At 41.2% G+C, this 25,515-nt stretch overlaps 2 protein-coding genes across 2 annotated transcripts in view; one reads left to right on the forward strand and one right to left on the reverse strand.

The window, feature by feature from the left end:
- Window positions 1-14,784, reverse strand: part of LOC119424874 (metal transporter CNNM3) — a 27,203-nt gene extending 12,419 nt beyond the window's left edge. Inside the window, exons 1-6 of the mRNA XM_037692387.1 lie at window positions 14,086-14,784; window positions 13,652-13,986; window positions 9,755-9,931; window positions 8,186-8,343; window positions 1,703-1,846; window positions 1,467-1,625 (exon numbers count right to left, since the gene is read on the reverse strand). Coding sequence (XP_037548315.1) covers window positions 1,467-1,625; window positions 1,703-1,846; window positions 8,186-8,343; window positions 9,755-9,931; window positions 13,652-13,986; window positions 14,086-14,784 — 1,672 coding nt within the window. The remainder of the gene's footprint in view (window positions 1-1,466; window positions 1,626-1,702; window positions 1,847-8,185; window positions 8,344-9,754; window positions 9,932-13,651; window positions 13,987-14,085) is intronic.
- Window positions 14,785-22,647: 7,863 nt separating this feature from the next.
- LOC119424333 (sialidase-3-like) lies at window positions 22,648-23,909 on the forward strand. The gene is made up of 2 exons (XM_037691797.1): window positions 22,648-22,854; window positions 22,936-23,909. Exons 1-2 carry the CDS (start codon window positions 22,648-22,650, stop codon window positions 23,884-23,886), a joined length of 1,158 nt encoding a protein of 385 aa, XP_037547725.1. The 3' UTR covers window positions 23,887-23,909.
- Window positions 23,910-25,515: the final 1,606 nt, after the last annotated feature.

Raw genomic sequence — 25,515 nt, forward strand, 5'->3', positions numbered from 1 at the left:
TTTATTGTTGGATGTAACTGGGACCCTGTGTACATAATTTTGCTCCAACACATGTACCACATGTGGTGCGAATGACAATAAAGAATATCTGACTCTGATATATATGTGTGTGTATATATATATATATATATATGTGTGTGTATATATATATATATATATATATATATATATATGTGTGTGTATGTATATTAGGAGTGTGCGATATATACGGTAGAAACAATAGAAATGTAGCCTACGACAGAGATCTGTCTTCTACCGGCTAACCGCAGTAATGCTGTGTCGGATGTAAAATCAGAGCTGTCAGATTTAATCGTTATTTTATTTTAGTTGAAAACTGTGCGTAAGTGGCGTTAAAGTCTTTTCTTCAAGAGCTAAGTAGCGAAGCTACAAGCTAACTACGCTCGGCTTGCCGTAGTGTTACCGTATTCTGACGCATGCGCAAAACACTGAGTTCCGTCTAAAGTTTTTTTTTTTTCCGTGGAAAGTTAAAGTAAGCGTTGGTCATCTTTAGAGAAACCTGCTCTCTGATCTGTGAAAAGAACGCTGTGTTGTGTAATTTTACTGCGAGACCCTCTGGTCAAAGCCACAGACTCATTTTGTGTCAGCTCTCCATTAAAGCAGAAGGAGGCGCCAACTAGAGGTTTGGAGGGTGAAGTGTTTCAGTGCAACATGCTGCTCTGTTGCTGCTCATTTATTAAGTGAAGACTGGAAACTGTTAAAGAGTTAACATCATATTATTTTGTTTAAAACATATGACTAAAACTACATTTGATATATTTTGCACTACAAGAAAGAAGCCTAATACTTGATTCGTTTATTATTTAAAAACTCTCTGGACCTAGTAGTGGAATTTTATTAATTCAAAATACATGATGGCAAAAGAACACCCTATGCTGCTTTTTAAGAAGTTTTATACCAAAAACATATTGCGATATATATCGTTATCGTCACACTTACCTACTCTTTAGCTAGTTTTAGGACTGGGGTAGCTCGGTGGTCAGAGCTGTTGTCTCTGTTGTAATCCAGAGGCTGCAGGTTTGAGCGCACGTTGTGCCAGGAAGGACATCGAGAGCAAAACAATTTCTAAAGCTCCCATGAATTCACTCACTGAAGTGAACCAGTCCCAAAAAAAAAGCAACTTTTCTGTTCTGTTGCTTCTAGTTACTGTTCTGCTGCTGTTAGCCATCTTCAAGAACATTAGCTTGTGTTTTGCTCATTTTAGCCTCTGTTCAGCTTGTTTTGCTTATTTTAACTTTAACCAGTTTATGCTTCAGCAATTTCAGGAAAGTGAATTAGCATTCGGCGCGTACTTTACATTTTCGCAGATAATGTGATTTCTCCAGTGACCAAAGCTTTTTTCTTCTTTTTTAAGTTTTGCCAGGCACAATAATGAAACATGTTCAACTGTTACTGATACATGGATGTCTGTGCAGACAGGAACAGATGCGGGAGACTCCGACTCAAACCTCTGGACAGGAAACGATGTGTGGCCAGCAGCAGCTGTGGCGACGTGTGGACCTTCGCCTCTCCCTCAGGAGGTTTGAAGAGGGAAAACTCCTCGTGGCTGCTACGGGGCTCCAGAGGGATCTCCAGAGGAGCGAGGGGACGCTTCACCTTCCTGTCCACTGCAGGAGGAAACCAGACACAGGTTTGGACAACGACGTGAGGAGCGACAGAAGCTCTCATGCTCTCAGACACTCACAGTAACCAACAGACTCATCCAGGATCTCCGACTTGATGATCTCCTCGATGACGTCCTCTAAGGTGACCAGACCCAGCACCTCGTAGAAAGGATCCCCCTCCCCCTCGTTGTTCACCTTCTGAACGATGGCCATGTGAGAATTACCTGTCCACATCCAACACAGATAACTCCTCTTAGAGATCAAAGCCTAAAATCATTCATTTGATTTAAGCTAATCTCCAGCTGCAAAACATAAAACTAGAGAAAAATCAGATAGAGCACATATTTGTTAAACACAGTATGATTTATACTTTTTTCCTTGTTTCATAGAAAGTCTCGGGTTTCACGAATCTTGCGAGAGAAGCAGAACAAGCCCCCTCTTGCAGGAATAAACCCCGTGACTTTGGTAAGCTGCCAAGACTCACAGACGTCTGTTTTTAAAAGTATGAGCTCAAACAGAAGGTGCAGATATGTGAAGCTTTGGAAACAGAAACTTTGAAGATTCAAGACAAAAAAATAATCATGACTTATGACCCATTTTAATACAGAATCATATATAAGGCCCAAATCAGGGAAACCAGTTCCCTCAGTGCTGCAAACCAAAGCTGTGGATCTGTAATAACTCTGGTGTTGACAGTTTAATCTAAGGAGAGCATTGTGGGGGGAGGGGGTCGATTTAAACAAGGAAACACAACTCCAGCTGAGGAATAACACTTTGTAGAGGTTGTCCACGAACTGCAAAACCTGCCAACACTCAATAATATAATTAGTTAAGAAAATGAGTGGAACTTTAATACTCTGGTTTTTCCACTTTGTAGATGGTTCCTGAAGGCAGCACTGGGTTGTTGGAGACGAGACAGGGAATGAAAACTGAGAAAATGTGCATATTTTCTATTATAATCTCGATCAATTGAGTATTTGGATTTTGAACAGATAATTTAAGGGAATATACGTATATACATATATATATGTATATATATGCAGTTTTTAATCATCCACTGATGTAGTGTTTCTTAAAAGGTGTACAGAGAAGGCGTAGAGGCCACCTCATGTCCACTAGACAACGTGCTGTCCTTTTCTGCAGCAGTTGATGGACAGAAATCTGGCGTTCAGCACGATTAACGTATGCTGCAGCCTTTTCTTCTTGTCACGATGTTTTCGGAGACAGAACAACCTTTAATCATCCTCTGATGGAGCGTTTTGTAAAAGGTGTATAGAGAAGGTGTAGAGGTCACCTCATGTCCTCTAGGCGGTGTGCTGTCTTTCTGCAGCAGCTGATGGACAGAAATCTGGCGTTCAGCATGATTAACGTATGCTACAACCATCTCTTCCTGTCACAAGGTTTTCAGGGTCAGAACAGCCTTTAATCATCCGCTGATGAAGTGTTTTTTAAAGGTGTTCAAGACGCAGGCCTGTTTCCATGCCCACTTGCTTCACAGTGGGATTTAACGCTGGTCCTGCGAGCCCTGATCTAGGCTCCATCTGAGCTACTGAATCAGGTTCCAATTAAACTCTTCTCTCTTAAAACAGCCTTGCTGCTGGCTTTAACATCCGCTAAGAGGGTGAGTGATTTATCTGCCCTCTCTGTCGCTCCGTCATGTCTTGGAACTCAGACTGATGGCAGCTCAGCTGGTCTAAGACCGAATCCAGTTTTTATGCCTAAACATCACGAGCTCTTTAAATTAAGAGTGATATCGTGTTAATACTTTCTAGCGCCGCCTTTTGCTGCAGTTCCAGCTGCAAGTCTCTTGGGGTTTGTCTCCATCAGTTTTTCACATGGAGACACTGAAATTCTGCCCATTCTTCCTGCAAAACAGCTCGAGCTCAGTGAGGTTGGATGGAGAGCGTTTGGGAACAGCAGTCTTCAGCTCTTTCCACAGATTCTCAATTGGATTCAGGTCTGGACTTTGACTTGGTCATTCCAACACCTGGATATGTTTATTTGTGAACCATTCCATTGTAGATTTGGCTTCATGTTTTGGATCATTGTCTTGTTGGAAGATAAATCTCCGTCCCAGTCTCAGGTCTCTTGCAGACTCAAACAGGTTTTCTTCCAGAATGGTCCTGTATTTGGCCACATCCATCTTCCCATCAATTCTGACCATCTTCCCTGTCCCTGCTGACGAAAAGCAGGCCCAAACCATGATGCTGCCACCACCATGTTTGAGAGTGGGGATGGTGTGTTCAGGGTGATGAGCTGTGTTGCATTTACGCCAAACATCGTTTTGCATTGTGGCCAAACAGTTTGATTTTGGTTTCATGTGACCAGAGCACCTTCTTCCACATGTTTGGTGTCTCCCAGGTGCTTGTGGCAAACTTTAAACACTTTTTATGGATATCTTTGAGAAATGGCTTTCTTCTTGCCACTCTTCCATAAAAGCCAGATTTGTGCAGTGTACGACTGATTGTTGTCCTCTGTACAGACTCTCCCACCTCAGCTGTAGATCTCTGCAGTTCATCCAGATTGATCATGGGTCTCTTGGCTGCATCTCTGATCAGTCTTCTCCTAGTTCCAGATGAAAGTTTAGAGGGACGGCCGGGTCTTCGTAGATCTGCAGTGGTCTGATACTCCTTCTATTTCAATATGATTGCTTGCACAGTGCTCCTTGGGACGTTTAAAGCTTGGGAAATCTTTTTGTATCCAAATCCAGCTTTAAACTTCTCCACAACAGAATCTCGGACCTGCCTGGTGTGTTCCTTGGTCTTCATGATGCTCTCTGCTCTTTGAACAGAACCCTGAGATTATCACAGAGCAGGTGCATTTATACGGAGACTTGATTACACACAGGTGGATTCTATTTATCATCATCAGTCATTTGGGACAACATTGGATCATTCATAGATCCTCACTGAACTTCTGGAGTGAGTTTGCTGCACTGAAAGTAAAGGGGCCCAATAATATCGCACACCCCACTTTTCAATTTTTTATTTGTTAAAAAAGTTTGACACATCCAATAAATGTCATTCTACTTCACAATTGTGTCCCACTTGTTGTTGATTCTTCACAAAAAAATTTAATTTTATATCTTTATGTTTGAAGCTTGAAATGTGGCAAAAGGTTCAAGGGGGCCGAACACTTTCGCAAGGCACTGTACATACATGTATATATTTATTTTAATTTTTTTTAACAGGCGGGTGACTCAGTTGGTAGAGCTGCTGCCTCTCAGCGAGAAAGTCACCATATCAAATCACGGTCCAGGGGCCTTTCTGGGTGGAGTTTGCATGTTCTCTCCATGCATGCGTGAGTTTTCTCCAGTTACTCCAGTTTCCTCCCACAGACCAAAAACATGCATGTTAGACTGATTGGTAACTCTAAATTGTCCCTAGGTGTGAGTGAGAGAGTGAATGGTTGTTTGTCTCGTTTGTATCTACGTGTCCCTGTGATGGACTGGAGACCTGTCCAGGGTGTCCCCACCTCTCAGTAGCTATGTTTACATGCGCAAAATTCTTTAACCAGATTGAAATGTTTTCAGATTAAATAATCCAAATGTATCGTTTAAATGGGCACACTCCGTTCACGATGAGCGTGTTCATGCAGCGGGCTTTTATTCTGAACAGAAGTACTGACATGTGCAGAGTGGTAAACTCTCCTTAAAAAAAAACACAGAAGAAGAAGTTCTACTTCCGTGATGAAACCTGAGCGCCCAAAATGGACCCGCGACAGGTTTTAATGACGGTGGAGACGTTGCTGCACTCCCTGACTGAGCTACAGGTAATACAGATTATTTTGAGCTCTTTCAAAGTTTCTAGTAGAAATGTTGTCGCTCATCGACCAGTTTTACTTCCCCGACATGCTAACATTATTAGCATTAGCCAGGCGGAAATGACATAGGTCGCACATGTGCAGTCAGGTCAGTTTTTCACCATCAGAAAAAAAATGAACAGATTAAGCGTTTACATGCGCACCATTCGGGTTATGAATCGCTATAAACCACCCGTTTTATTCCGATTACAAATTCCTTCGGATTGAGCTGAATCAACAAAGAATAATCCGAATGGGGAGTTTACATGATGCATTTTTATTCTGAATGGCCGTTTATTCCGATTACTTATGTCCATCATGTAAACATAGTGACTGGAGGATATGGGCACCAGTGACCTCCATGACCCAGAAAGGAAAAAGTGGGTAAAGAAGATGGATTGTAGAATTAATGGATGGATGGATGGATGGATGGATGGGCACGGCTTGCAAAGGTGGATTCTCATTCATTGTCACGTCGTTCCCACCTCGGCTCGTTTTTTCCGAAGCACAGTCCTTGAGCACGTTGAAAGGTGCACGTGACAACATCAAGACAGGTTTTAGACGCCTGCACCAAATGTGACCATGGTAGTTTGAGAGAAAACCTGTTGCACATTTCTTCTGAACATGTGCAAAATTCAAGCAACAGGACTGCGAGCTTCTGTGACTCGCACGAGTCCGTTACGTAAAGTCTCCCAGTGGGACCAGAGACGCGAGCGTCGTTGTTCCACATCAGAACGGGACACGTTTTCAGACGAGTTTAGTCTGTTTTGTTTATTGCTTTGCCAATAAAAGAAGATGAGGTTTGTGGTTCAACGATGGTGCCTTTTAGAGCAGGGGTCTCCAACCATTGGGCTGGGAACCAGTACCAGGCCGTGTAAAAAGAATGAAAAGTTTACTTTTTCTTTTTCCGCACTTTTAGCACTTGACTCAGTCGCACTTGTTTTTCATGCATAAGCTCTCAACCTGCTGATGGAGCAGAAGGCTCCACATCTGACACCAAAAACACATCTGCATTTCAAAGATAACAGCAAGAGTTGGGGGCCGAGATGGTGTGGAGGAAGGGCAGCCGGCCCAGGACCCAAAAGTCCCAGGTTCAATCCCCGGTCACTGCACACCTCGTGGTGTCTCTGGGCAGCACACCTCATCCCCAAAGTGCCCCCTGGGTGCCCTCAATAGCTGCCCACTGCACCACCTGGTGGTGGATGGGTTAAATGCAGAGACTAATTTCGCCATCGTATGGAAACATACAGTGATGACATTATTATTATTAAATGATGTGTTCATCACATCGAGTGGCGCTCTGTGTGATATGTTGCGACTGGAAATCCACTGCAGCCCTGACACCTTCAAAACTGCTGCAGCACATGGAGACTAAGCACCCCACATTAAAACACAAACATCTGGAGTTCTTTAAAGAAGAAAGAAGTAAATACAAAGATCACAAACAATCATTGATGGTCGCCACTTCATTAAATGTGTCTGCACTGACGTATTTCATGACTAACTGCATCGCTAAGGAGTGTGCTGTATTAAATAAAGCACAAAATAATAAATACAATTACTCATTAATGGCTCATAATTGAAATTAACTTTAGAGAGTATTATTGAGCCTGACTGAGAAATGAGTGGAAATCTAATAATAATAATAACATGAATATGAAATGTGTCTGAATGTCCCTCTGGGATCAATAAAGTAACTATATATATATGTGTGTATATGTGTGTATATATATATGTGTGTATATATGTGTGTGTATATACTGTATATGTATGTATAGGTAGGTAGGGCTGAACCAAGAGAGAGGTAGAGGTGCACGTTTCACTAAACCAGTTGAACATATTTCCAAGCAACCCTTTAAAACCCCTCAACTTGAAGTTACGTTTTCAAAAATGTAAATAAAACTGAACGTCTCATTTTATAGTTTGGGGTTTCTCACTTATATCACATGATCTTGTACGACGTACAAAACACATATTGTTTAAGTTTAGCAGCTGGAGCAAACGATGGCACATTTAATGCGGACGAGCTCAGCCCTGCAGTGAGAGAGCGACGGTTCTGTTCGTGCTGCAGCGAAGACTTTCTGTGTTCCCGCTCTGCTCCGTCAGCTGCGCAGAACTGAGTCAGCACCCAGCTGCTCTGGACGTGCACCGAGCTGCGCCCGCCATCCACGAACACGCAAGATGCTCTGTTGTCGCAGCCATCTTTGACTTTGAGGTTGACTTCAAAATGGAAACAGTTGTAGATCTACATCTAATGATTACTTTCTGAACGTTTCATAAAAAGCTGATGATGAATTCACAAGATATTTTGCTAACAGACAGGCAGAGTGAACTGTATTAGTTAATGGCAAAGTTTTAAGGACAAATATTGCACAATCCATTAGTGCCTCGAATATGTATTGTAGAGGACCCTCAGCTACTACAACGCCAAATTTTAGCTCAATTTCTGTTAAATTAACTGAGTAATAAATGTTTTCGTGTTTACTACAGTTCATATTTGTGGAGCCCATCTTGAATGGAACTGACTCCAAAAATTAAACACTTGTAGCTGTAGCTCAAAGTTTCACTTTCTGAGAGTTTCATTCAAATCCATCTTATTGTGCATAAGATATTTCGCTAACAGACAGACAAACACAGAAACATGTGTAAAAACTTTACCGCCCTTTAGCTTTGGAATAATTTGGAAACTCTCACAGCCGGACGTTTTGCTGCGTTTTAAGTTTTGGCCCCCGCCGCTCCCGTTAACGCTGATCTGAGCGCACCTTTCTTGAACTCCTCCAGCATGGCGTCCAGCTTGGTGTCGTTGAAGACGAAGTGCAGCGGGTGGTTGTAGAACTTGGTGATGGTGGTCATGGGGGTGCAGTCCTCAGGGTCCGCCAGGGCCAAGTCTTTCACGTAGAGGATTTCCACAATGTTGGACCTGGCAGAAACCAAGCGTGTGGTGAGGAGGCGGCTCCGACAGAAAACAAGCATCACTCCCTGATCAGTGGGATGTAATGTGGACTGTAAATGTAGCGCCATCACTGGTTACCATAGCAACACCGTGAGGTCGGTACAAGAGGTAAACGCAACACAAGGTCTTCTAAAGAAAATGTAACCAGTGACGGGCTCTTCGTTTGATGCAACCATTCTGAAAGGTTTAAACATTGATACGAGTTTTTCTGCTTCACAGCTGAAGGCGGCAGGAAACAACCGGGACTTTAAACTTATTTTTAATCATTACGTGTTTCTTATCTACTCTGTTTTTCCAAAGCATCTTCACTAAAGCTCATTTTTACAACAATATGTCCTAATCCAAGACTTTTGGAATGAATTCTTATTCAGACGTGTTATTTATCATGCATTGCCAAAAGGCTGAGGTGGACAATAATGTTTTCCCTATATCTGTCTGTTAGCAAAATATCTCACAAACTAATAGACAGATTTAAATAAAACTTGTAGAAAGTATTCACTGGATGTAAATCTATAAATGATTATCTTACAGAGCCACCCTAATTCAAGGTGGCAGCCAAAGACAAGCAAAATTTATAAAATACAAACATGGCTATAATTCGATTGATTTCAAATATATTGTCCTAAAATTTGGTGTGGTAGTAGCTGAGACTGATCCCCTACTCATAATCTGAGTGCTAACATATTGCGCATGATCAATGTTGAAAATTTTGCCGTTAACGATTTGGAGTCGGTGCTTCTCTGTCTGTTGGCATGATATTTCATGAACCACTGGATGAATTTAAATTAAATTGTCAACAAATAATCTTTGAATATATCTCTAAAACTCTTTAACTTTTGAAGTCACCCCAATATAAGATGGCTTCCACAGCCAACTGATCTTAGATAACACATAAATAGCTATAATTCAGTCAATTTTACAGATATTGTGCTAAAACGTTGTACGGGTGTAGCTGAAAATCATTAACACATATTCCAAGTGCTGTTCAACGCACATTATCTTTGTTTAAAATTTTATCCAACATGTTGCACAGTAATGAACTAGTTTATCAGTAAATAAAGACTTCGTGAGAAATTATTGCAGATGAACTATTTACAGAAAGACTGAAAAGTAGCCAGTGCTTTATTAAACTTCTGACCCCAGTTGTTTGTTCACAAATGAGTTAAGCTGCTCATTATCCTGAAGTAAAACATGTAACGTCTAAATAATAATTAGAAAAAATGTATTCAAGTGATACCTAACATCAGTAAACCTGCAGACACCTTGCTCAGCTCTGACTCCAGGGTTTGTGCTATCATTTGTGATTTTAATAAATGCGATTTTAACAATAAACTATAATATTTCTAAAGTCATGTGAGTGTTTTCATCGTGCACCCACCTGTCCTCCTCGTAAATGGGCACCCGGTTGTACCCGCTCTGCATGATCTCCGACATGGTGGAAAAGTCGAGAACGGACGAGCTGGGCAGCATGAAACAGTCCTTTAGAGGAGTCAGAATGTCTTCCACCGTCTTTGAACGCAGCATCCCGTGGCTGAACTCCTCCTTTACGAACTCACTGCACACAAACACAACACGGCACTGGGTCAACATCTGAATTAGGTCTTAAGTCACACGGTGTCAAAAGCAAATACGAGTCTCAAAGTATTTAAAAAATACACTGGACTGTCCAACCAATAGCAATATATTGCTTAATATAGGCAGAATGTGCACCGCCATCTTGGTAGGTGCCACATGGCGTCTTTATTTTCTCTTAGCATAACAGCTATCAATTTCTGAAAAAAAAAAAAAAACTCAGAAAAGTTTAAAATCTGCCTTACATAGAATGTAGTATTCTGTTTCGTAGGTGAATATTATACCATATAAGCTCATAATTTTTTAAAACCTTTATATTGTTCATTGTGTATGTCAATCGAAACTGTCAAAAGAGTATTCCTAAATCAAAAAATATGTGCTAATTATTAATTAAACAGTGCACAGACTGGACAAAAATGACATCGTTCTAGATGCTAAAGTACATGCTATATAAGGTCTAAGTACTTCCAGAACTTTGAAGAAAAAGACAACATTATTCTATCAGTTTAAGTAAAATTAACTATGGTAGCAGAACTCTGGCTAGACCAGGTAGACATGCAAAGTACTAAAGGTGTACTGGTATAAAGTACTATCAAAGAGTTGAAATAGCTAAATGGTATGAAGTGCTGACTTTTAAAGGTTTAGTTAATGCACATTTTTACTTTTTGGCCTAACGCTTGATCCTTGAGTACAGTCCATAAGCTGCCAAGAAAATTCTTAGTATACATTATAAGGGGGGCCGTAGCCCACTGGGTGGACATCTTGCCTCCTGTGACCAAGCTTGGTCATCCTCGTCTCCTGTTGTCACAATTTGCATATTTGTTTATGTAAGTAAAATAGGGCTTCATGTTTTTATGGCTCATGAAATATTATAAAGCGTGAACAAGACGTTGACCACGAGTGGCTTCAACGTACAGTGTAGCACCTAGCAAGATGGCAGTCTTGCAACTCGCCTAGCTTCACGCATCAGTGACAGAGTGTAACTCTATTTCAGCGATCTAAATTAGTCTTCAAGTCACTTTACAGATTCTTTTGACCCAGTTGTAGTTGAGCCAAACTCATTACAGATCATGTTTCAAACCAAAGAGCAAGACTACGCCTGCCATGTCTCAAATACTTTCAACCAGAGTCAAGTAAAAACTTTGGCCTGAGTCAGAATTAACACCAGGGGTTCTACGTATAACTGCAGTTTCCCAGCAGGACCAGTGTGGGTTAAGTCTAAAGTTATGTTGATGACCTAGTCTAGTCTGAGGTGTATGGAAAGTTTGTCTGGGCTAAGTCCCAAGTCTTCTGTGTCCAAGTCAAGTTTTCCAAATACGTTTGGGTCTATTTAATGTCACGTTTGCTTTGAAACTGAAGAAATAAATGAATCAAAACATGAAAAGCAGCTGATGATATGAACAAAATGAAAATCAAATTAACACTAAAACAAAAATGGTTAAATCATGTAGTCTGGAAATGTTTCGTCTTTCAATCGAAATACTTCATCGGTCTCTGGCATGCTGAAGGTGGAATGTTACATTTAATTGTGTATTTATTTGTTTAATTTTGTCACATTCCACCCTCCATAGCCAACTCAGCTGTTCCTCATTGATGTGTTTAAAGCCAGCCTCCTGTTGATTTCCCAGAAACTGGCTTTACACATGCCAGAAAGGAACCATCCGCCCAAAACAATCAATCGTCGTCATAGCAATGAAAGCTTGATGGCCAACAGCTACAGAAACAACCTGAGGACACCAAGCCCAAAATGGTTCAATCATCCAGGTAGATCAAAAAAAAATGGTTAAATCTGGACGGTTCCTTATTGAGGTAACATCTACCGTATTTTCCGCCATACACGTTGCTCCGCCCTATAAGTCGCATCAGTCCATATTTGTCTAATAAAGTGGAAAAATCCATAAATATGTCGCTTCGCCGTATACGTCGCATCTATTACGAGTCACCGCTGACAACCCAGAAATGTGCGCCGGTGTTGTGCCAAAAATCGACTGGCTGCCAAATGGCGGCCGCGGGAGCGTGCACGAAAGGACTTTAACAATAATTTAACAAGATTAACACTTAAAAACAATTTTTTGTTTGCTTAAAATTACAGTAAATGTGTGTCTCAGTCTATATTTTGTTTAATAAATACACTTTGACGGTCAAATCAGCTGCATTTCAAAAGCCAATACGCGGAAGTAAACGCATGCACGCAACGAGTCGCTGTACAAATTTAACAAGATAAACTCCTAAAAACAATATTTGTTTGCTCGAAATTATAGCAAAGGTGTGTCTCAGTGTAACGTTTGCTTAATAAATGCACTTTAATGGTCAAATCAGCTGCATTTCGCCAGGGCGGTGCAGCTGTTTTGTCGGTTCCAAGCAGCGAGCAGAATGAAGGTGGGGAGGTTATGGCAAGCTGTTTGTGTCATTAATAACTGGTGAAGATTCTCAGTCATCCAGGACATGGTAAATTCAAAAAAGTTCAAGAAATAAAACAATAAAGTATAAAGTATACTAAATAAAGTCCAGTTGTTTTTGTCTTGAACTTTTTTGAATTTGTCATTATAGCCACGTTTACCTATTTCATGATACAACAGCATGCCATACTGCTACTCTGCTGCCATCTAGTGGCTGAAAGTGGCACTACTCTTCTTTTTTCTCAGTCAGAATGAATGAAAACGGTCATATCTCAGCCAAAAAATGGTTTATAAATATGGGGGGGGGGGGGATTCATAAATAGGTTGCTTTAGCCTACAAGTCGCAGGGCGTGTAAATAATGCAAAAACCTGCGACTTATAGGTCGAAAAATACGGTATGTACCTGCTGTATATAGCTAATACTTAACTGGCACATATCGGTTACATACCTAGGTACATAGGTACTGTGTACATACCCATTACTTACAGGGGTGCATACCTGGTACTTATAGGGTAAATACCTGGTACTCAACTGATACATATATATGTACGTGCACACCAGATAAGTACCAACTATTCACTTTGCACCTGGTATGTCCCGGCCGTACCATGTAAGTGACAGGTACATACCCTTAAGTACCAGCAGTGTTGTCAGGTGTACGATAATTATCGTATTTGTACGACAATTTTGCCCTCTGTACCATGTATGATAAATAATCCCCATAAAAGGCCAAATATACAATAATTTAACCATTCCGTGAATGTGTGGTTGTAATCGGTTGTCATCAGACTCTCGCAACCGTCTGAGTTTTTTTTGTGAACCCTGAAGGCATCTGTGTCCGTGCTTTTCTAAATGTGACCTACGAGTGACGTGTTTGCCTCAGAACAACGGCCATGATTGGCTGAATAGTCTGCTGCGCCCGCCCCATGAGTGAGGAAAAGAAAAAAGAAAAGAAGAAGAAGAAGCAGAGCCGGTCTGGAAGCGGACCCATCACTACTATAGTTCATCAATAGATTTGTTATTTTGGTTATGACGGGTGTACGATAATTTCCCTCAAAATACGATAATTTTATGTCTCTAGTACGATAATCCTACATTTCTCACCTGGCAACACTGAGTACCAGGCACACTTCCAGTATGTAAGTATGTACTTACTGTACTGTACTTACTTACTGGTATGTACATACCAGTAAAGTACCCAGAATGTACCAGTTAAGCACCAGTTACATACCCTGTAAGTACCAGGTACTGGTTGAGTTACTGGGTAATTTATTGCTACTAAGTTTTTATAGTCTTGTCTTACCTGTAGGGGTCATTGACGCTTGCCCTGATCATCTCCATGGCTCTTTGCCTTATCCCGCAGGTGCTGATGTCCCTCCCCAGGCCCAGGTCCAGGATCAGCCCCAGAGGGCAGGACAGGGGGCAGGAGAGCACCATGCAGACCTGGGCTAGCCAAGTGAGCGCAGGGGCCATCTGGAAGCCGTACCCGGAGCAGAGGATGTGAGGAAGCAGCTCAGCCAGGAAGAAGACGAGGAAGCCGCTGACGAACACGGCGGACACGATGGAGCCCAGAGCCCGGTACAGCAGCACGGCCAGGACCGAGTGTCCCACGGCGCAGAGGAACAGCAGAGAACACGTCTGGGCGGAAAACAGGGACGTTTGCAAGAAGGAAACAAAGCAGCCTCCAGACCTTCACCTCCCCGCGGGGCTGTCTCCTGTGTGCTCTCAGAAACTCACCAGGAAGTTCCCCCTCCTCCTGACGGGCTCCAGGCGCTTGGCGGCTCGTTTCTCCTCCTCGGAGCCGCAGCTGTGGAGGACGTAGAGCTCCACGGGGTCCAGCCACAGCAGGCTCAGGTTCACGGTCCTCAGCAGCCCGCACAGCACCAGCAGCAGCACCACCACAAGGGCCAGACCCCACGGCGGGATGTAGTCCCCTTCCGGACTCGTGTCGCGGCTCACGCGCAGTCTGTCCAGGCCCACGGAAGCCCACTTCTCCCCGCTCAGCGCGCACAGGTGGTGGTAGCTGTCCCGGCTGTCCGCCTCCCCCTCCGTGCTGTTCTGCTGCACCTCCACCGTCAGCAGCCCGCTGGACTCCTCATCCGGGACCAGGTCCGTCGTCACCTGGAAGGAGGACTTCTGCCGGTTGGACTCCTCATCGCACGGGTCGGGGGCATCACCCACCGCTCCGCTAGGTGCCACCGCGAACGCCACCTTCGGCCAGCTTCCATTCAGATTAGCCCCGAAGAGACGGAGCTTGAACTTGGCTCCTTCCGGCGCTGAGATGATCCGATCCTTCATGCACACCGGACCCACCGGGTCTTCGAGTCGCAGCCCCACCACCCACGACGCTTCTGGGCTGCAGGCGCTGTGTGTGATCCCGCCGAACAGCAAGAATATCATCAACAGGAACCGTAGACCTGCCGAGCTGGCCACCATATTGGAGATAGTGAGTCTGGCTCCGCGCTGGTCATGTGACTCAGCTTCCCAGAGGCTCCGCCCACCGAGGGGCTGCTGCAACTGCGCTGCTTGGCGGCCATGTTGGCTCCGATCAGACGGGCTTTTAAACGGGCGTGTCAACGGGAAGCGGACATTTTGGCGCGGGATTGGGCTTGTTTTTGTTTTTCGCCGCTCTCTTTCGCAATGTGCGTTCACAGCTCGAGAGGCGAGAGCGAGCACACGCCCATCTTTGTTGGCTTTTATCAAAACAAGCCATTCATGGCTCCTCTGGGCAGAACGCGTTGACTGGGCGCTTCTTGAAATGGACTCAAGTTTGCCAACAAACCGCTGTTAAAACCGGTGTTTATCAAATATAATCCGTTTTTAAGTCTGCATTCATTTAGACAAGTTATGTTACATAAACGTAGGCCTCAGTGTAGTTCTTATCAACACAAGGCATTAATAGAGCAAAGTTCCCTGTTTGTCACTATCTGCAGCATTATCTGCAGCATGGGCTGAGTAATCTCCTCAAGGCCCCCAGGGCATTCATTTTTCTTGTTTTACTGTCCTCCTTTTTGATTCCTCAAGTATGCACTGCTTTTTATACATGGCCTCTGGCTACCAGAAACCACAAGTGTTGCTAAAAACAGAATACGAACTGATAATTGCATCATCTGCTGAAAACTACTTGACGTATTTGTTCTAAACAACTAAAACGTTCCCATTCTATCGTCGTTTGTGACTGGAGCTCTACGCTTTGATCATTTACTGACAACTTATTATTAACCGCGGCCAAAAGACACACGCAGACAGCATTGCTCCTGTGTCTGTTAGCAAAATATCTCATGAACCACTGAACATATTTTAGTGAAACTCTCACAAAGTAATCTTTGGCTCTGCATGTAAAGCTCATTCACATTTGGAGTGAACCCAGTTCAAGATGACTAATACAGCTAATCAACAAGTCAACACAGATATAGTTATAATAACTGTGGATTTGATAGTGAGCTAAATTTGATGTCTTGGTAGCTGAGAGTCATCTTAAACACATGCTCTGAGCGCTACTGCATCTGACAATACTGTATGAGGTCACACATAATTTCATTAACAAGATTTGATCAAAACCGTTATAACTGTCTCTTTTTATCACGTAATGATCTTATTATTAAAACGGTGGCATGAAAGGTTCCTTCAACGAATACTGGGCATATAATTCACGAATGTATGGGAATTTAAAGCTCAGCGTAAAAACACGAAGCTAACCAGGCCTGTCTCTCCATCAGAGTCAGATGGTCCATAATTGTAGTCCTGCAGTTATTCCCCTATATAAAGAAGTATTTTTATATAACACAAGGTATTTGTGTTTTCTCAGTAATAATGGAATTGAGTTATTCTTTTTTGATGATCATATTTTATTTATCTCAGATTATGGTGAATATAAAATGATGGAGATGCAGCCAAACATTCGTAATCAGACATTTCTGTTTTCACATGTGTTGGCAGACTTTTACAAATGAACCAAAATAAAAAATTATATATATATATATATATATATATATATAGAGAGAGAGAGAGATGTTGAGTTATTATTTCTGTAACACGTTGACCAAACAGGAGTTTCCTTTTTAAAAAAAATCCTTTAATTAGGGTTGGCTTGTCATGCTGTCTTAAGCTTAGACTAGAAGACAAATTGACCTCATTTCCTTAAATGAATTGTTAAAATTGAATAGTTTTCATTTTATATTATTTCTATCTTAACGTGATTCTTGACCTGCCATTGTGTATCTGTTCCTCTCAAACCCAGCCGGTCGAAGCAGATGGCCGCTTGTCCTGAGCCTGGTTCTGCTAAAGGTTTCTTCCTCATGGGGGGAGTTTTTCCTTTCCACTGTCACCTTCATGCTTGTTCAAGATGAGTCTGTGATGGAGTTAAACTCAAAGCAGTCTGCTCCTCAGATAAATAATGTTAAATTATTATTTATAAATACGAATGTTTCTGTTAACTTATTTTATATATGAATATTTCTGTTCAGTGCCCTGAGACGACTTCCGTTGTGACTTGGCACTTTATAAATAAACTGAATTGAATTTAATTGTACAGACCCCAAAAAAGGGACACAAAAACTAGATTTTAATTATAATTTTTTGTATCCCAAAAGAAATCACAGTACTTTACAATAAGGCCCCCCTTATAGATGGCTATAAATAGTTTACAGATACGTAATTCCTCTATAACACTTTATAAATCATTAATAAATGTTTATTATGCATTAATTAAGGGTGACAGAGAAACAAAACTGACCATTTTCTTGCCAAATCTGTTCACCTATATATATTTCATCTAGAGTTGTCATATTAACCATTTCAGACTAAGTCACTTCCTTGTAAGCACAATAAGCATTTGTAAACCTAATTATTTTAGCATATAATATTGTACTTTATCACTGCATTTTAAGTATCTACAACTAATATTATATCCTAAAATAACAGGTTTACAAATGATTATTGTGCTACAAGGTAATAACTTAGTCTGACATGTTTAATATAACAACTCTAGATGAAATATATAGGTGAACAGATTGGCAAGAAACTGATCAGTCTCTCTGTCACCCTTAATTAATGCATAATAAACAATTATTAATGATTTATAAAGTGTTATAGAGGAATTAATAACATAGCTATACACTATTTATTAGCCATCGGGGAGCCTTGATACAAAAATCATTAACTCTATCTTAGAAACACAGTAGAGTGGGAAAAAAGATTATGTAAAGTTGTAAATCGTTTTATATAACCTGAAAAAAAAACAGCAATATAAACGGGGAGCACCCTTCCTGATGTCACATTTATCAGGACTCCTCTCTGGAATCCTTCTCTGCAGTTCATCCTGTTTCACTGTGAGCTGGTGAGTTGTTGCAAATATTGTTTTTATTTCTTTTTACTTCTGTTTCATCACTGGAAGGTGCATTTTACAGTTGATTTAGATATGAAAACATTTTTCATGTAATTGTCTTCAGTCCAGTTTGAAACAAAATAGAGCAATTTTTAAGAATGCATTTAAAGTCATGTTTAAATTTAAGATTTTAAGGACCTTTTTAAACGTGCTTCTCTATAAGGATGTGAGCGCACAAACAATTTGTCTGATTGAGAAGGTTTTATTTTCAGAGTTGCAGTTGGCAACTTTTTAATGTTAAACCATTTTTCAACCCTATGTGGAATGAATAAAAAAACATGCTTTTGTTTGTTTTATTAGTTCACTCATTTCTGGTGAATTTTATATTCTGCCTTTTAAAGAGAAAATGTGATTAACTGCAAGTTTAGGTGGTCGTAAATCATCTGCCAAATTAAAATGGACTGATTTTATTAGTTATTCTTCATTGTTAAAGTAACATTACTTTTGGAGTACATTACTGATGACAATGTTAAATTTTCACATAAAAATTAATTAATATTTCCTGTCACCATGAAAGACCTCATCTTATAAACCTCTGGATTTAAATGACACTATTACAAATTAGTTTAATCCGAGGTCTATCTAAAAATACTTTGTACTTTGAAACGCAAACCATTTCAAGATGGCCACCACAAGTACATTTCTTTAGATTTTCGTATTTGTAACATTAACTGAGACACTTTTGTGTTTTCCAAAGTAGATTAGCTGTAGTGGCCATCTTGAATTACATTAAAAATGTAACAAATTGTGGCTGTATGATCACTAAAACCAGATTTCTGGTTCAGGAGATATTTTGCTAACTGACAAACAAACAGAAATAAATACGTCCATGTTGGTGCACATTAAAAACAGCCTCTTTTACAATATATGCTTTCACAATAGTGAAAATGATACCCCCTCCTGATGGCAAGTAAATAAAAATCAACAAATTTGGTGCACAAACAAACAAACTGTACTGAATGACCTTCAGAGTTGTAATGAGTATCATAAATAAAATGCGTTCATCAGCACAAAAATTCATTTTTATTTGATTTGTTTTATCAGGAGCCTGCTTGGTATTTTTATCTTTTCAGGACGAGCATGTTGTAAAGCTGTGGATTTATCTACAAACGACCCATGAATGTCATTTATTCAAGATTATTACAGATAAAACTAACTGTACAGCACCTCACCCTTATTTATCTGCAGATACCCATTATTACACGTTTATATGGCTTCGTTACTTGTAATAAAGTCTCCTCCATCACAGCTGCTTGGTAAATTCTGAAGATTTAAAAAAAGAAACAATTTGATTTATTTTCTCTCATAGTTTAGTCTAAAACAAACTCCTATAAGTGCTTTGCTGCAGGAAAGAGCTCAGAACCCCCCGATCTTTACCCTCCGCAGTCAGACCCCCCCACCTGTTACATAGCCTGGAACAAGCCTCCCTGGATAACTGAAGAAAAATAAAAGATAAGAGTGGTGCATTTTACTGCAGTCAGTTGATTATTAACAGTTTGCACCACATTAATTACCATTTCCCCCCAACTCCTACAGTTGTGTATTAAACAGCAGCCTGAACATGAGTCTGTTGTGAGCAGATAGTTATGACTATAGCAGCTTAAAGGCAAGAAATCAGCAGCACAGATAAAGTGTCAAATGTCCAAATTAAAGTGGCATTACTGTGCTCAGTGCAAAAAAGAAACTGTTCAGATGACCTGACTGAGCATTATTGGATTTGGTACCTGGATGATTGAGCATGAACTTTGTTGTTGTGCATAAAGATGTAGTGAAGCAGAGAAAACATCTCAGCCTGCTTGTGTTTTTAGGCAAACATGCTAAATGTTGTCGCTTAACACCTGGTTTGATCAGAACTGAGTTTTCAAACTTCCTTGGTCTTGAGATCTGAGGTTATTCAAAAAAAATCTCAGCTACCTCCTCAAATGTCCCGGTCTTTACTAAATCCTTAACGTCGGGGCAGCTAAAGCAGACAGAGGCAGGTACGTTCAATGGGGGCGGAGGTGGGCAACAAAATAATGTGCTTGAACTACAATACAGTTTGTGCACGAAAAATTGCTGCTGTCTTCAAAAACTGGTTGGGAAAAATGAAGCTGTACAACTCACAGGAAGCTTAGATGCAAACATCAGCATTCAGTGAAACTGCAATTGAAAATCAGACTATTTCTTTCAATTCTGTGTCTCCAACTATATCTATAACCCTTTAGGATTTATTGTGTTCTGGATGACTGAGAATTCACACCATCTGACTCACTAGAGGACATAATCTGCTGTCTCCTTAGATAAAAAGTGTTATTAACTGATTTTTATGTATGTGAATGTTTCTGTTCAGTGCCCTGAGACGACTTCTGTTGTAAACTGGTGCTATATAAATAAACTGAATTGAAAAATAAAACTGCATTGAATGATTATGTCTGAACGACTTTAGCTGATAGTTGCTGAAGAAGTTGAAACTTGGCTGAAAAAGTTTGGACAGCTGACATCTGCTGAAAGCAGCAGAAAAACAACAGAAATGTGTGGAGAAGGTTGACTAGAGCGGAAATGTTGCAGAATAAGCTAAAAATGACAGGATCTGCGCAGTGTTGAACCCAGGTAAAGTAAAATAAAGAAAATTGGATTTATTTAACAAAACACAAAACAAAAGCTGGCATGGCAGTAAAACTTGCATGAGCGCAGGGGAATACAGAGAAACAGAACATGGCAGGCTGTGGGAAGCACAATACACAGACAAAGGAGGGAACACCGAGACACTGAACTTAAAGGGACAACTAACAAGACAATATGACGAACACCTGCATGTGGTGATTGGGAACAGGTGAAGCAGGAGCTGACAACACGATGGAAGAAAACACGGGGGAATGCAGGAAACACAATAAGCTAAGGAAATAATATAGAACAAAACACAGATTATCACAAAAACAGACAGAAAGAGACAGAATAAATTACAAAAATATAACTGAAATAAGCAAATAAAAAACTCAAATGAGCAGAAAAAAAGCTGAAATTAGCAAAACTGTAGCTGAAAAGGCAAAAAATATCTGAAATTAGTAGAACGAGGCTGAAAGGAGCACAAAAGTAGAAATTACTTGAAGGAAGCAGAAAAGGTAGAAATAATCAAAACATAAATAAACTGCGGGAAAAAAAGCAAAAATTAATTTAAATTTCAGTTCAGTTTATTTATATAGCGCCAGTTCACAACAAAGTTGTCTCAGGGCACTTTACAGGAACATTCATATAAATAGAAAAGTCAATTAGTAAAATTCTCTATCTAAGGAATCAGCAGACAAGTTGATTCTTCACTTTGTCGCAGTCTCCCATCCTGAGCAAGCACAGTGGCAACAGTGGAAAGAAAAAACTCATTTTTAAAATGGAAGAAACCTCCAGCAGAACCAGGCTCAGGACGAGTGGCCATCTGCTTTAGTTGAGAGGACAGGAAGGAGAGACAGACGAACACAGAATGGCAGGTGCAGGTGTACTGAAAAAAATTAGAACAAAAGTGCTTTAAAAAGTAGCTGACAAATAGAAAAAGGGCTAAATTTAGCAAAAATAAGCTGAAAAAAAACCCCAAAAAAATCTTAAATTAGCACAAAAGAAATGAAAAAAAAAAGCGCTAAATAAGTTAAAAGGAGCAGGAAAATAGCTGGAAAAAGCTGAATTTAGCAGAAAGAAGCTGAACCAGAACAAAAGCTGAAATTATCAGTAAAAGGTTTTTAACAGCCCAAAGAGAAATGGGGAGATCCATTAATTTTCATGAGAAAAACATGGCCAAAAAGCTAAATACTTCAAAAAGTAAAAATTGCACAAACACAAGAAGTCACAGTAGGAAAGTCCTGAACGAGCTGAGTTACGTCCACCATGAACGTATAAAAGGAGAACACAAGACTCAAACTTGAGGGTTCAACATTATATTTATTAAAAAACCAGCTTCCTGTTGGGGAGGGGAAAAAAAGACGAGGAACACCCAATTCCCGTGTCCACCAAAAAGACACAAAAATCCAAAGTAACAACTTAAAGGAGGACCTGGTGAGCTAGTCAAACAGAACAAAAAGGTACCACAGAGGGCCAACCCTATACAGGGCCATCGAAGCCACTGGGTACCCGACTAAAAACTACAACAACAAAAAAACCTATAGTTAAGAAAAATCTAAAACAGGACAACCGGTCCCACCAGGCCAAAAGTACTACAAAAAAAAAAAAAAGCATACAAAAAAAGCACCCAAAAATTACCTTGGGCTGAGGGCACAGGCTGCAGGCCACAGCTCCAGGATCAGGACAAAAAAAATAAATCAAAGGTCCCAGAAAACCCAGGGCGGCCAAAGAAAAAAGGTCCAAACAAGAAGGTCCAAATAGAGAGCGGGTGAGAGGTCCAAAAATGTGGGCGCATGAGATGTTTGAAAAAAAGGAGGGCGCCTGAGAGGGTGAGCTTCCTGAAACCAACCTATTTATGGGTGGGCGGAAAAGTCCACAGCCCAAAACAATCAAAGGGTGATTAGCCATTCCAAAACCTGTCCAAAGGGAGAAAATAATAAGGCCAATGTGCACCAGGCACACAACATGAATTGTTTAAATATCATGGCATGAGTTACATACCAACAAATGGATGGAAGAAAAATGGATCTCAATAGTGTGCATAATTTAAAAGCGTTCACACAATAAGACGGCTACAGTAGATAGATGGTCAGTGTCTCATAATCCTGAGGGTGCAAGTTCAAACCCAGGTTGCCTTGATGTAAAACAACTGCCAAGCCTTCCACATGAGTTAATGTGGACCCCTGGAGAAGAGAGCAGCTGAAAGTAAAACAACTACTGGCTGAAAAACGCAGTCAGCTGACTCTGATCATCTTTAAGGACAGACTTATGATCGTACACTGAATCATCATCCTTTAACCCACAGGTGACAACCCACTGCCAGCGAAATGTCAACTCTTGACAAGAGTACCGTCTTTCTTTCCATCAAGGATGAGGTTTACAGAATTCCTGCTCTTTTCTATGACCGAGACCAGAACACCCTGTTGGCCTTCGCAGAGAAGCGGAGGACTTCCAATGATGCCAGTTCAGAGGCACTGGTCATGAAAACAGGAACAATTATCAAAGATGAATCCACTCACGCTGTGAAAATCAAGGTAATAATTGTCTGAAGCAGATGAGTATTTTAGTTGAAAAACGTCTATTTTTCCATTTACTCTGAATAATGTGCTTTTCAGTGGTCCGAGGCCAAAAACGTGGTGGAGAAGAAACATCTGAATGGGTATCGTCCAATGAACCCTTGCCCAGTCTACGACAAGACGACCAAAACCCTGTTTCTGTTTTTTATCTGTATTGAAGGTACCGTCTCTGAGGCATGGCAGAGGTTTTGGGGCATTAACAAGGCCCATCTCTGCTACATCACAACCAAGGATGCCGGTGAAACCTGGAGTGAAGTCACCGATCTCACCGACAAACTGCCTCAAATGAAAAAGTGGGCTGCATTTGCTGTTGGGCCGGGCCACGGCCTTCAAACCGAGAGCGGCAGACTGATTGTACCAGCCTACGGCTATGGCTCCTGCTCCTGCTCCTCTTCATGCTTTTGTATTTACTGTTTTTGTGCAATTTCACGCGCAATATGCCTTTATAGCGATGATAAAGGCGTTACTTGGCAATTCAGCAGTATGCTTGAAGAAAAATCAGTTGAATGTGAAATGGCAGAGGTTTGTGACAACAAAGAAAACAGGTACATCTACTGCAATGCTCGCAATGAGGGAGGGTATCGAGTAGAAGCTGTCAGTGATAGTAACGGAGAGGATTTCATCGTTCTTCCATCTGCCGGGAAGCTTGTGGAAACAGGCTATGGCTGTCAGGGCAGTGTGGTCTCCTTCCCAGCTCAAACTGGAGCTGCAGACTCCAGTCAGGACCCTCGTTGGCTGCTTTACACTCACCCAACCAGTCAGTCCAAAAGAGTGGATTTAGGAGTGTATCTGAGCAAGTGCCCGCTGGATTCACATGCGTGGAGCGAGCCCTGGATCATGAACCCAGGGCCCAGTGGCTACTCAGAGCTGGCTTACCTTGGTGATGGTTGGTTTGCATGTCTGATGGAGTGTGGAGAGAAGTCTGAAATTGAACAGATCGCGAGCACCGTCTTCAGCTACAAGCATGTCAGCCAAGGCACTGGAAGCTGAGCATCCGTTGCTAAAGGTTGATGTGACACAGAGCTGAAGGGCTTTTTCTCTAATCTTAAACAAAAGGAAACAAAATCAACATTTTTATCAATACTAAACATCAGCCTCGATCAGTTTATTAAAAAGACTGTCATAAATTTACGTTTACGCCCACATTTTGTTGCAAAAAAGTTTTCATTTGTAATTAAAAGTATTGCTCAAATGGATTGTTTTTGTGATTTTTTACTAATAATTTCAATATGGAGTAGTGGTGGCGCAGAGGTTAGAGAAGGCGAGCCTGTGATTGGAAGTCGCAGGGTCGACTTCCCGGACCAACAACAAAATGTGGGTGGGGAAGGTGAAGCGCACACACCTGCCTCCACCCTCATTCGCCTCACTCTGGGCCCTTGAGCAAGGCCCTTAACCCCCACCATCTGCTCCCCTGGGCGCCCTAGATGGCAGCTCTGCTCCACACAGAGGCTGTGGTGGCTCGGTGGTCTGTGGTTGTGTCAGGAAGAGCATCCACTGTAAAAACAATGGGCCCTTTTCACATGACGTCAGACAACTTCTGTACTGACTCGATGCCGCGTGTCCTTACTTCGGGAAAACGGAGTTTACAGTCACTAGTACATCTGCCACAAATGCGATTCGAAGATATAACACGACTTGCTGATCAATTTTCTTTGACAACATGTTCAAAACTGGACAAAGGCTACACATTCTTCACTGAACGGTACCTGTTTGACTATGGAGGTACGTTTTTTTTTTTTTTTTTGCCTTTTCTAGCCGTCAATTGATAAGCTAGGTATGCTAGCAGCTAGCTTACCTATCTATTTTGCGAATAGAACGCTTTTAGTCACTAATCTTGTTTATGTTCTTATAGTATAGACAAAGGTTGTCACCGGTCACGTAAAATATGAAGTAGTTTGTTAATTGACAGTTAAATGTTCACCGGTGCTGTCTGAGCGTCCTGCTGTTTCGTTTGCCTAGTAGAGACACAAACCACACCTGCGCCTTTTTTTAATGTCCACCCGCTACTCCACCACGTCCTTATAACAAACTCTTGCAAAGATGCAGACGTGAGTAGGAAGACGCTCATGACGCTGTCCTGTATCAGGAGAGCAACGTTTCAGACAAATAAGAACCCAGAAGACGTGAATCATAGTCTATATTCTTCATTGTCCAATCATCTAAATTGTTATTTAAAGTACAAGTTATTGTCAAGTCTTAGCGTGAGATAGTTCGCTGTGGTGACCCTGAAGAAGGGAGCAGCCGAAGGAAGAAAAAAACAAACATATAATTCTAATAGGCTAAAATTAGGACAATAAAATGGTTACAATTGTGCTAATTTTAAACTCAGGTCCCCCCAAATAACTAAGAAACAGTGTGTGTGTGTGTGTGTTTTATTTATTTATTAATTTTTGTCTAATAATTTTCAGTGCTGACAATTTCAAATTCTTGTACGGTCTCATGTTTATGTTTGCAAATAATCAAAACACAGAAGTAATCGGTAACTTATTGGTTACTTTTATTTCAAGATGACGTCAATGGGGGCAGCACGGTGGCGCAACTGGTGGAGCTGCTGCCTCTCAGCGAGCAGGTCCCTGGTTCAAACCCCGGTCCAGGGGCCTTCTGGGTGGAGTTTGCATG

The sequence above is a fragment of the Nematolebias whitei genome, chromosome 18 (assembly GCF_014905685.2).
Source record: "Nematolebias whitei isolate Nwh7 chromosome 18, NemWhi1, whole genome shotgun sequence".
NCBI classification, from domain to species: Eukaryota; Metazoa; Chordata; class Actinopteri; order Cyprinodontiformes; family Rivulidae; genus Nematolebias; species Nematolebias whitei.

Excerpts from the sequence above, each read along its gene's own strand:
- LOC119424333 (XM_037691797.1), top strand. The coding sequence starts at position 22,648 with ATGTCAACTCTTGACAAGAGTACCGTCTTTCTTTCCATCAAGGATGAG. Across the intron at positions 22,855-22,935 it reads CTCACGCTGTGAAAATCAAG|TGGTCCGAGGCCAAAAACGT; the intron begins GTAATAATTGTC and ends TGTGCTTTTCAG.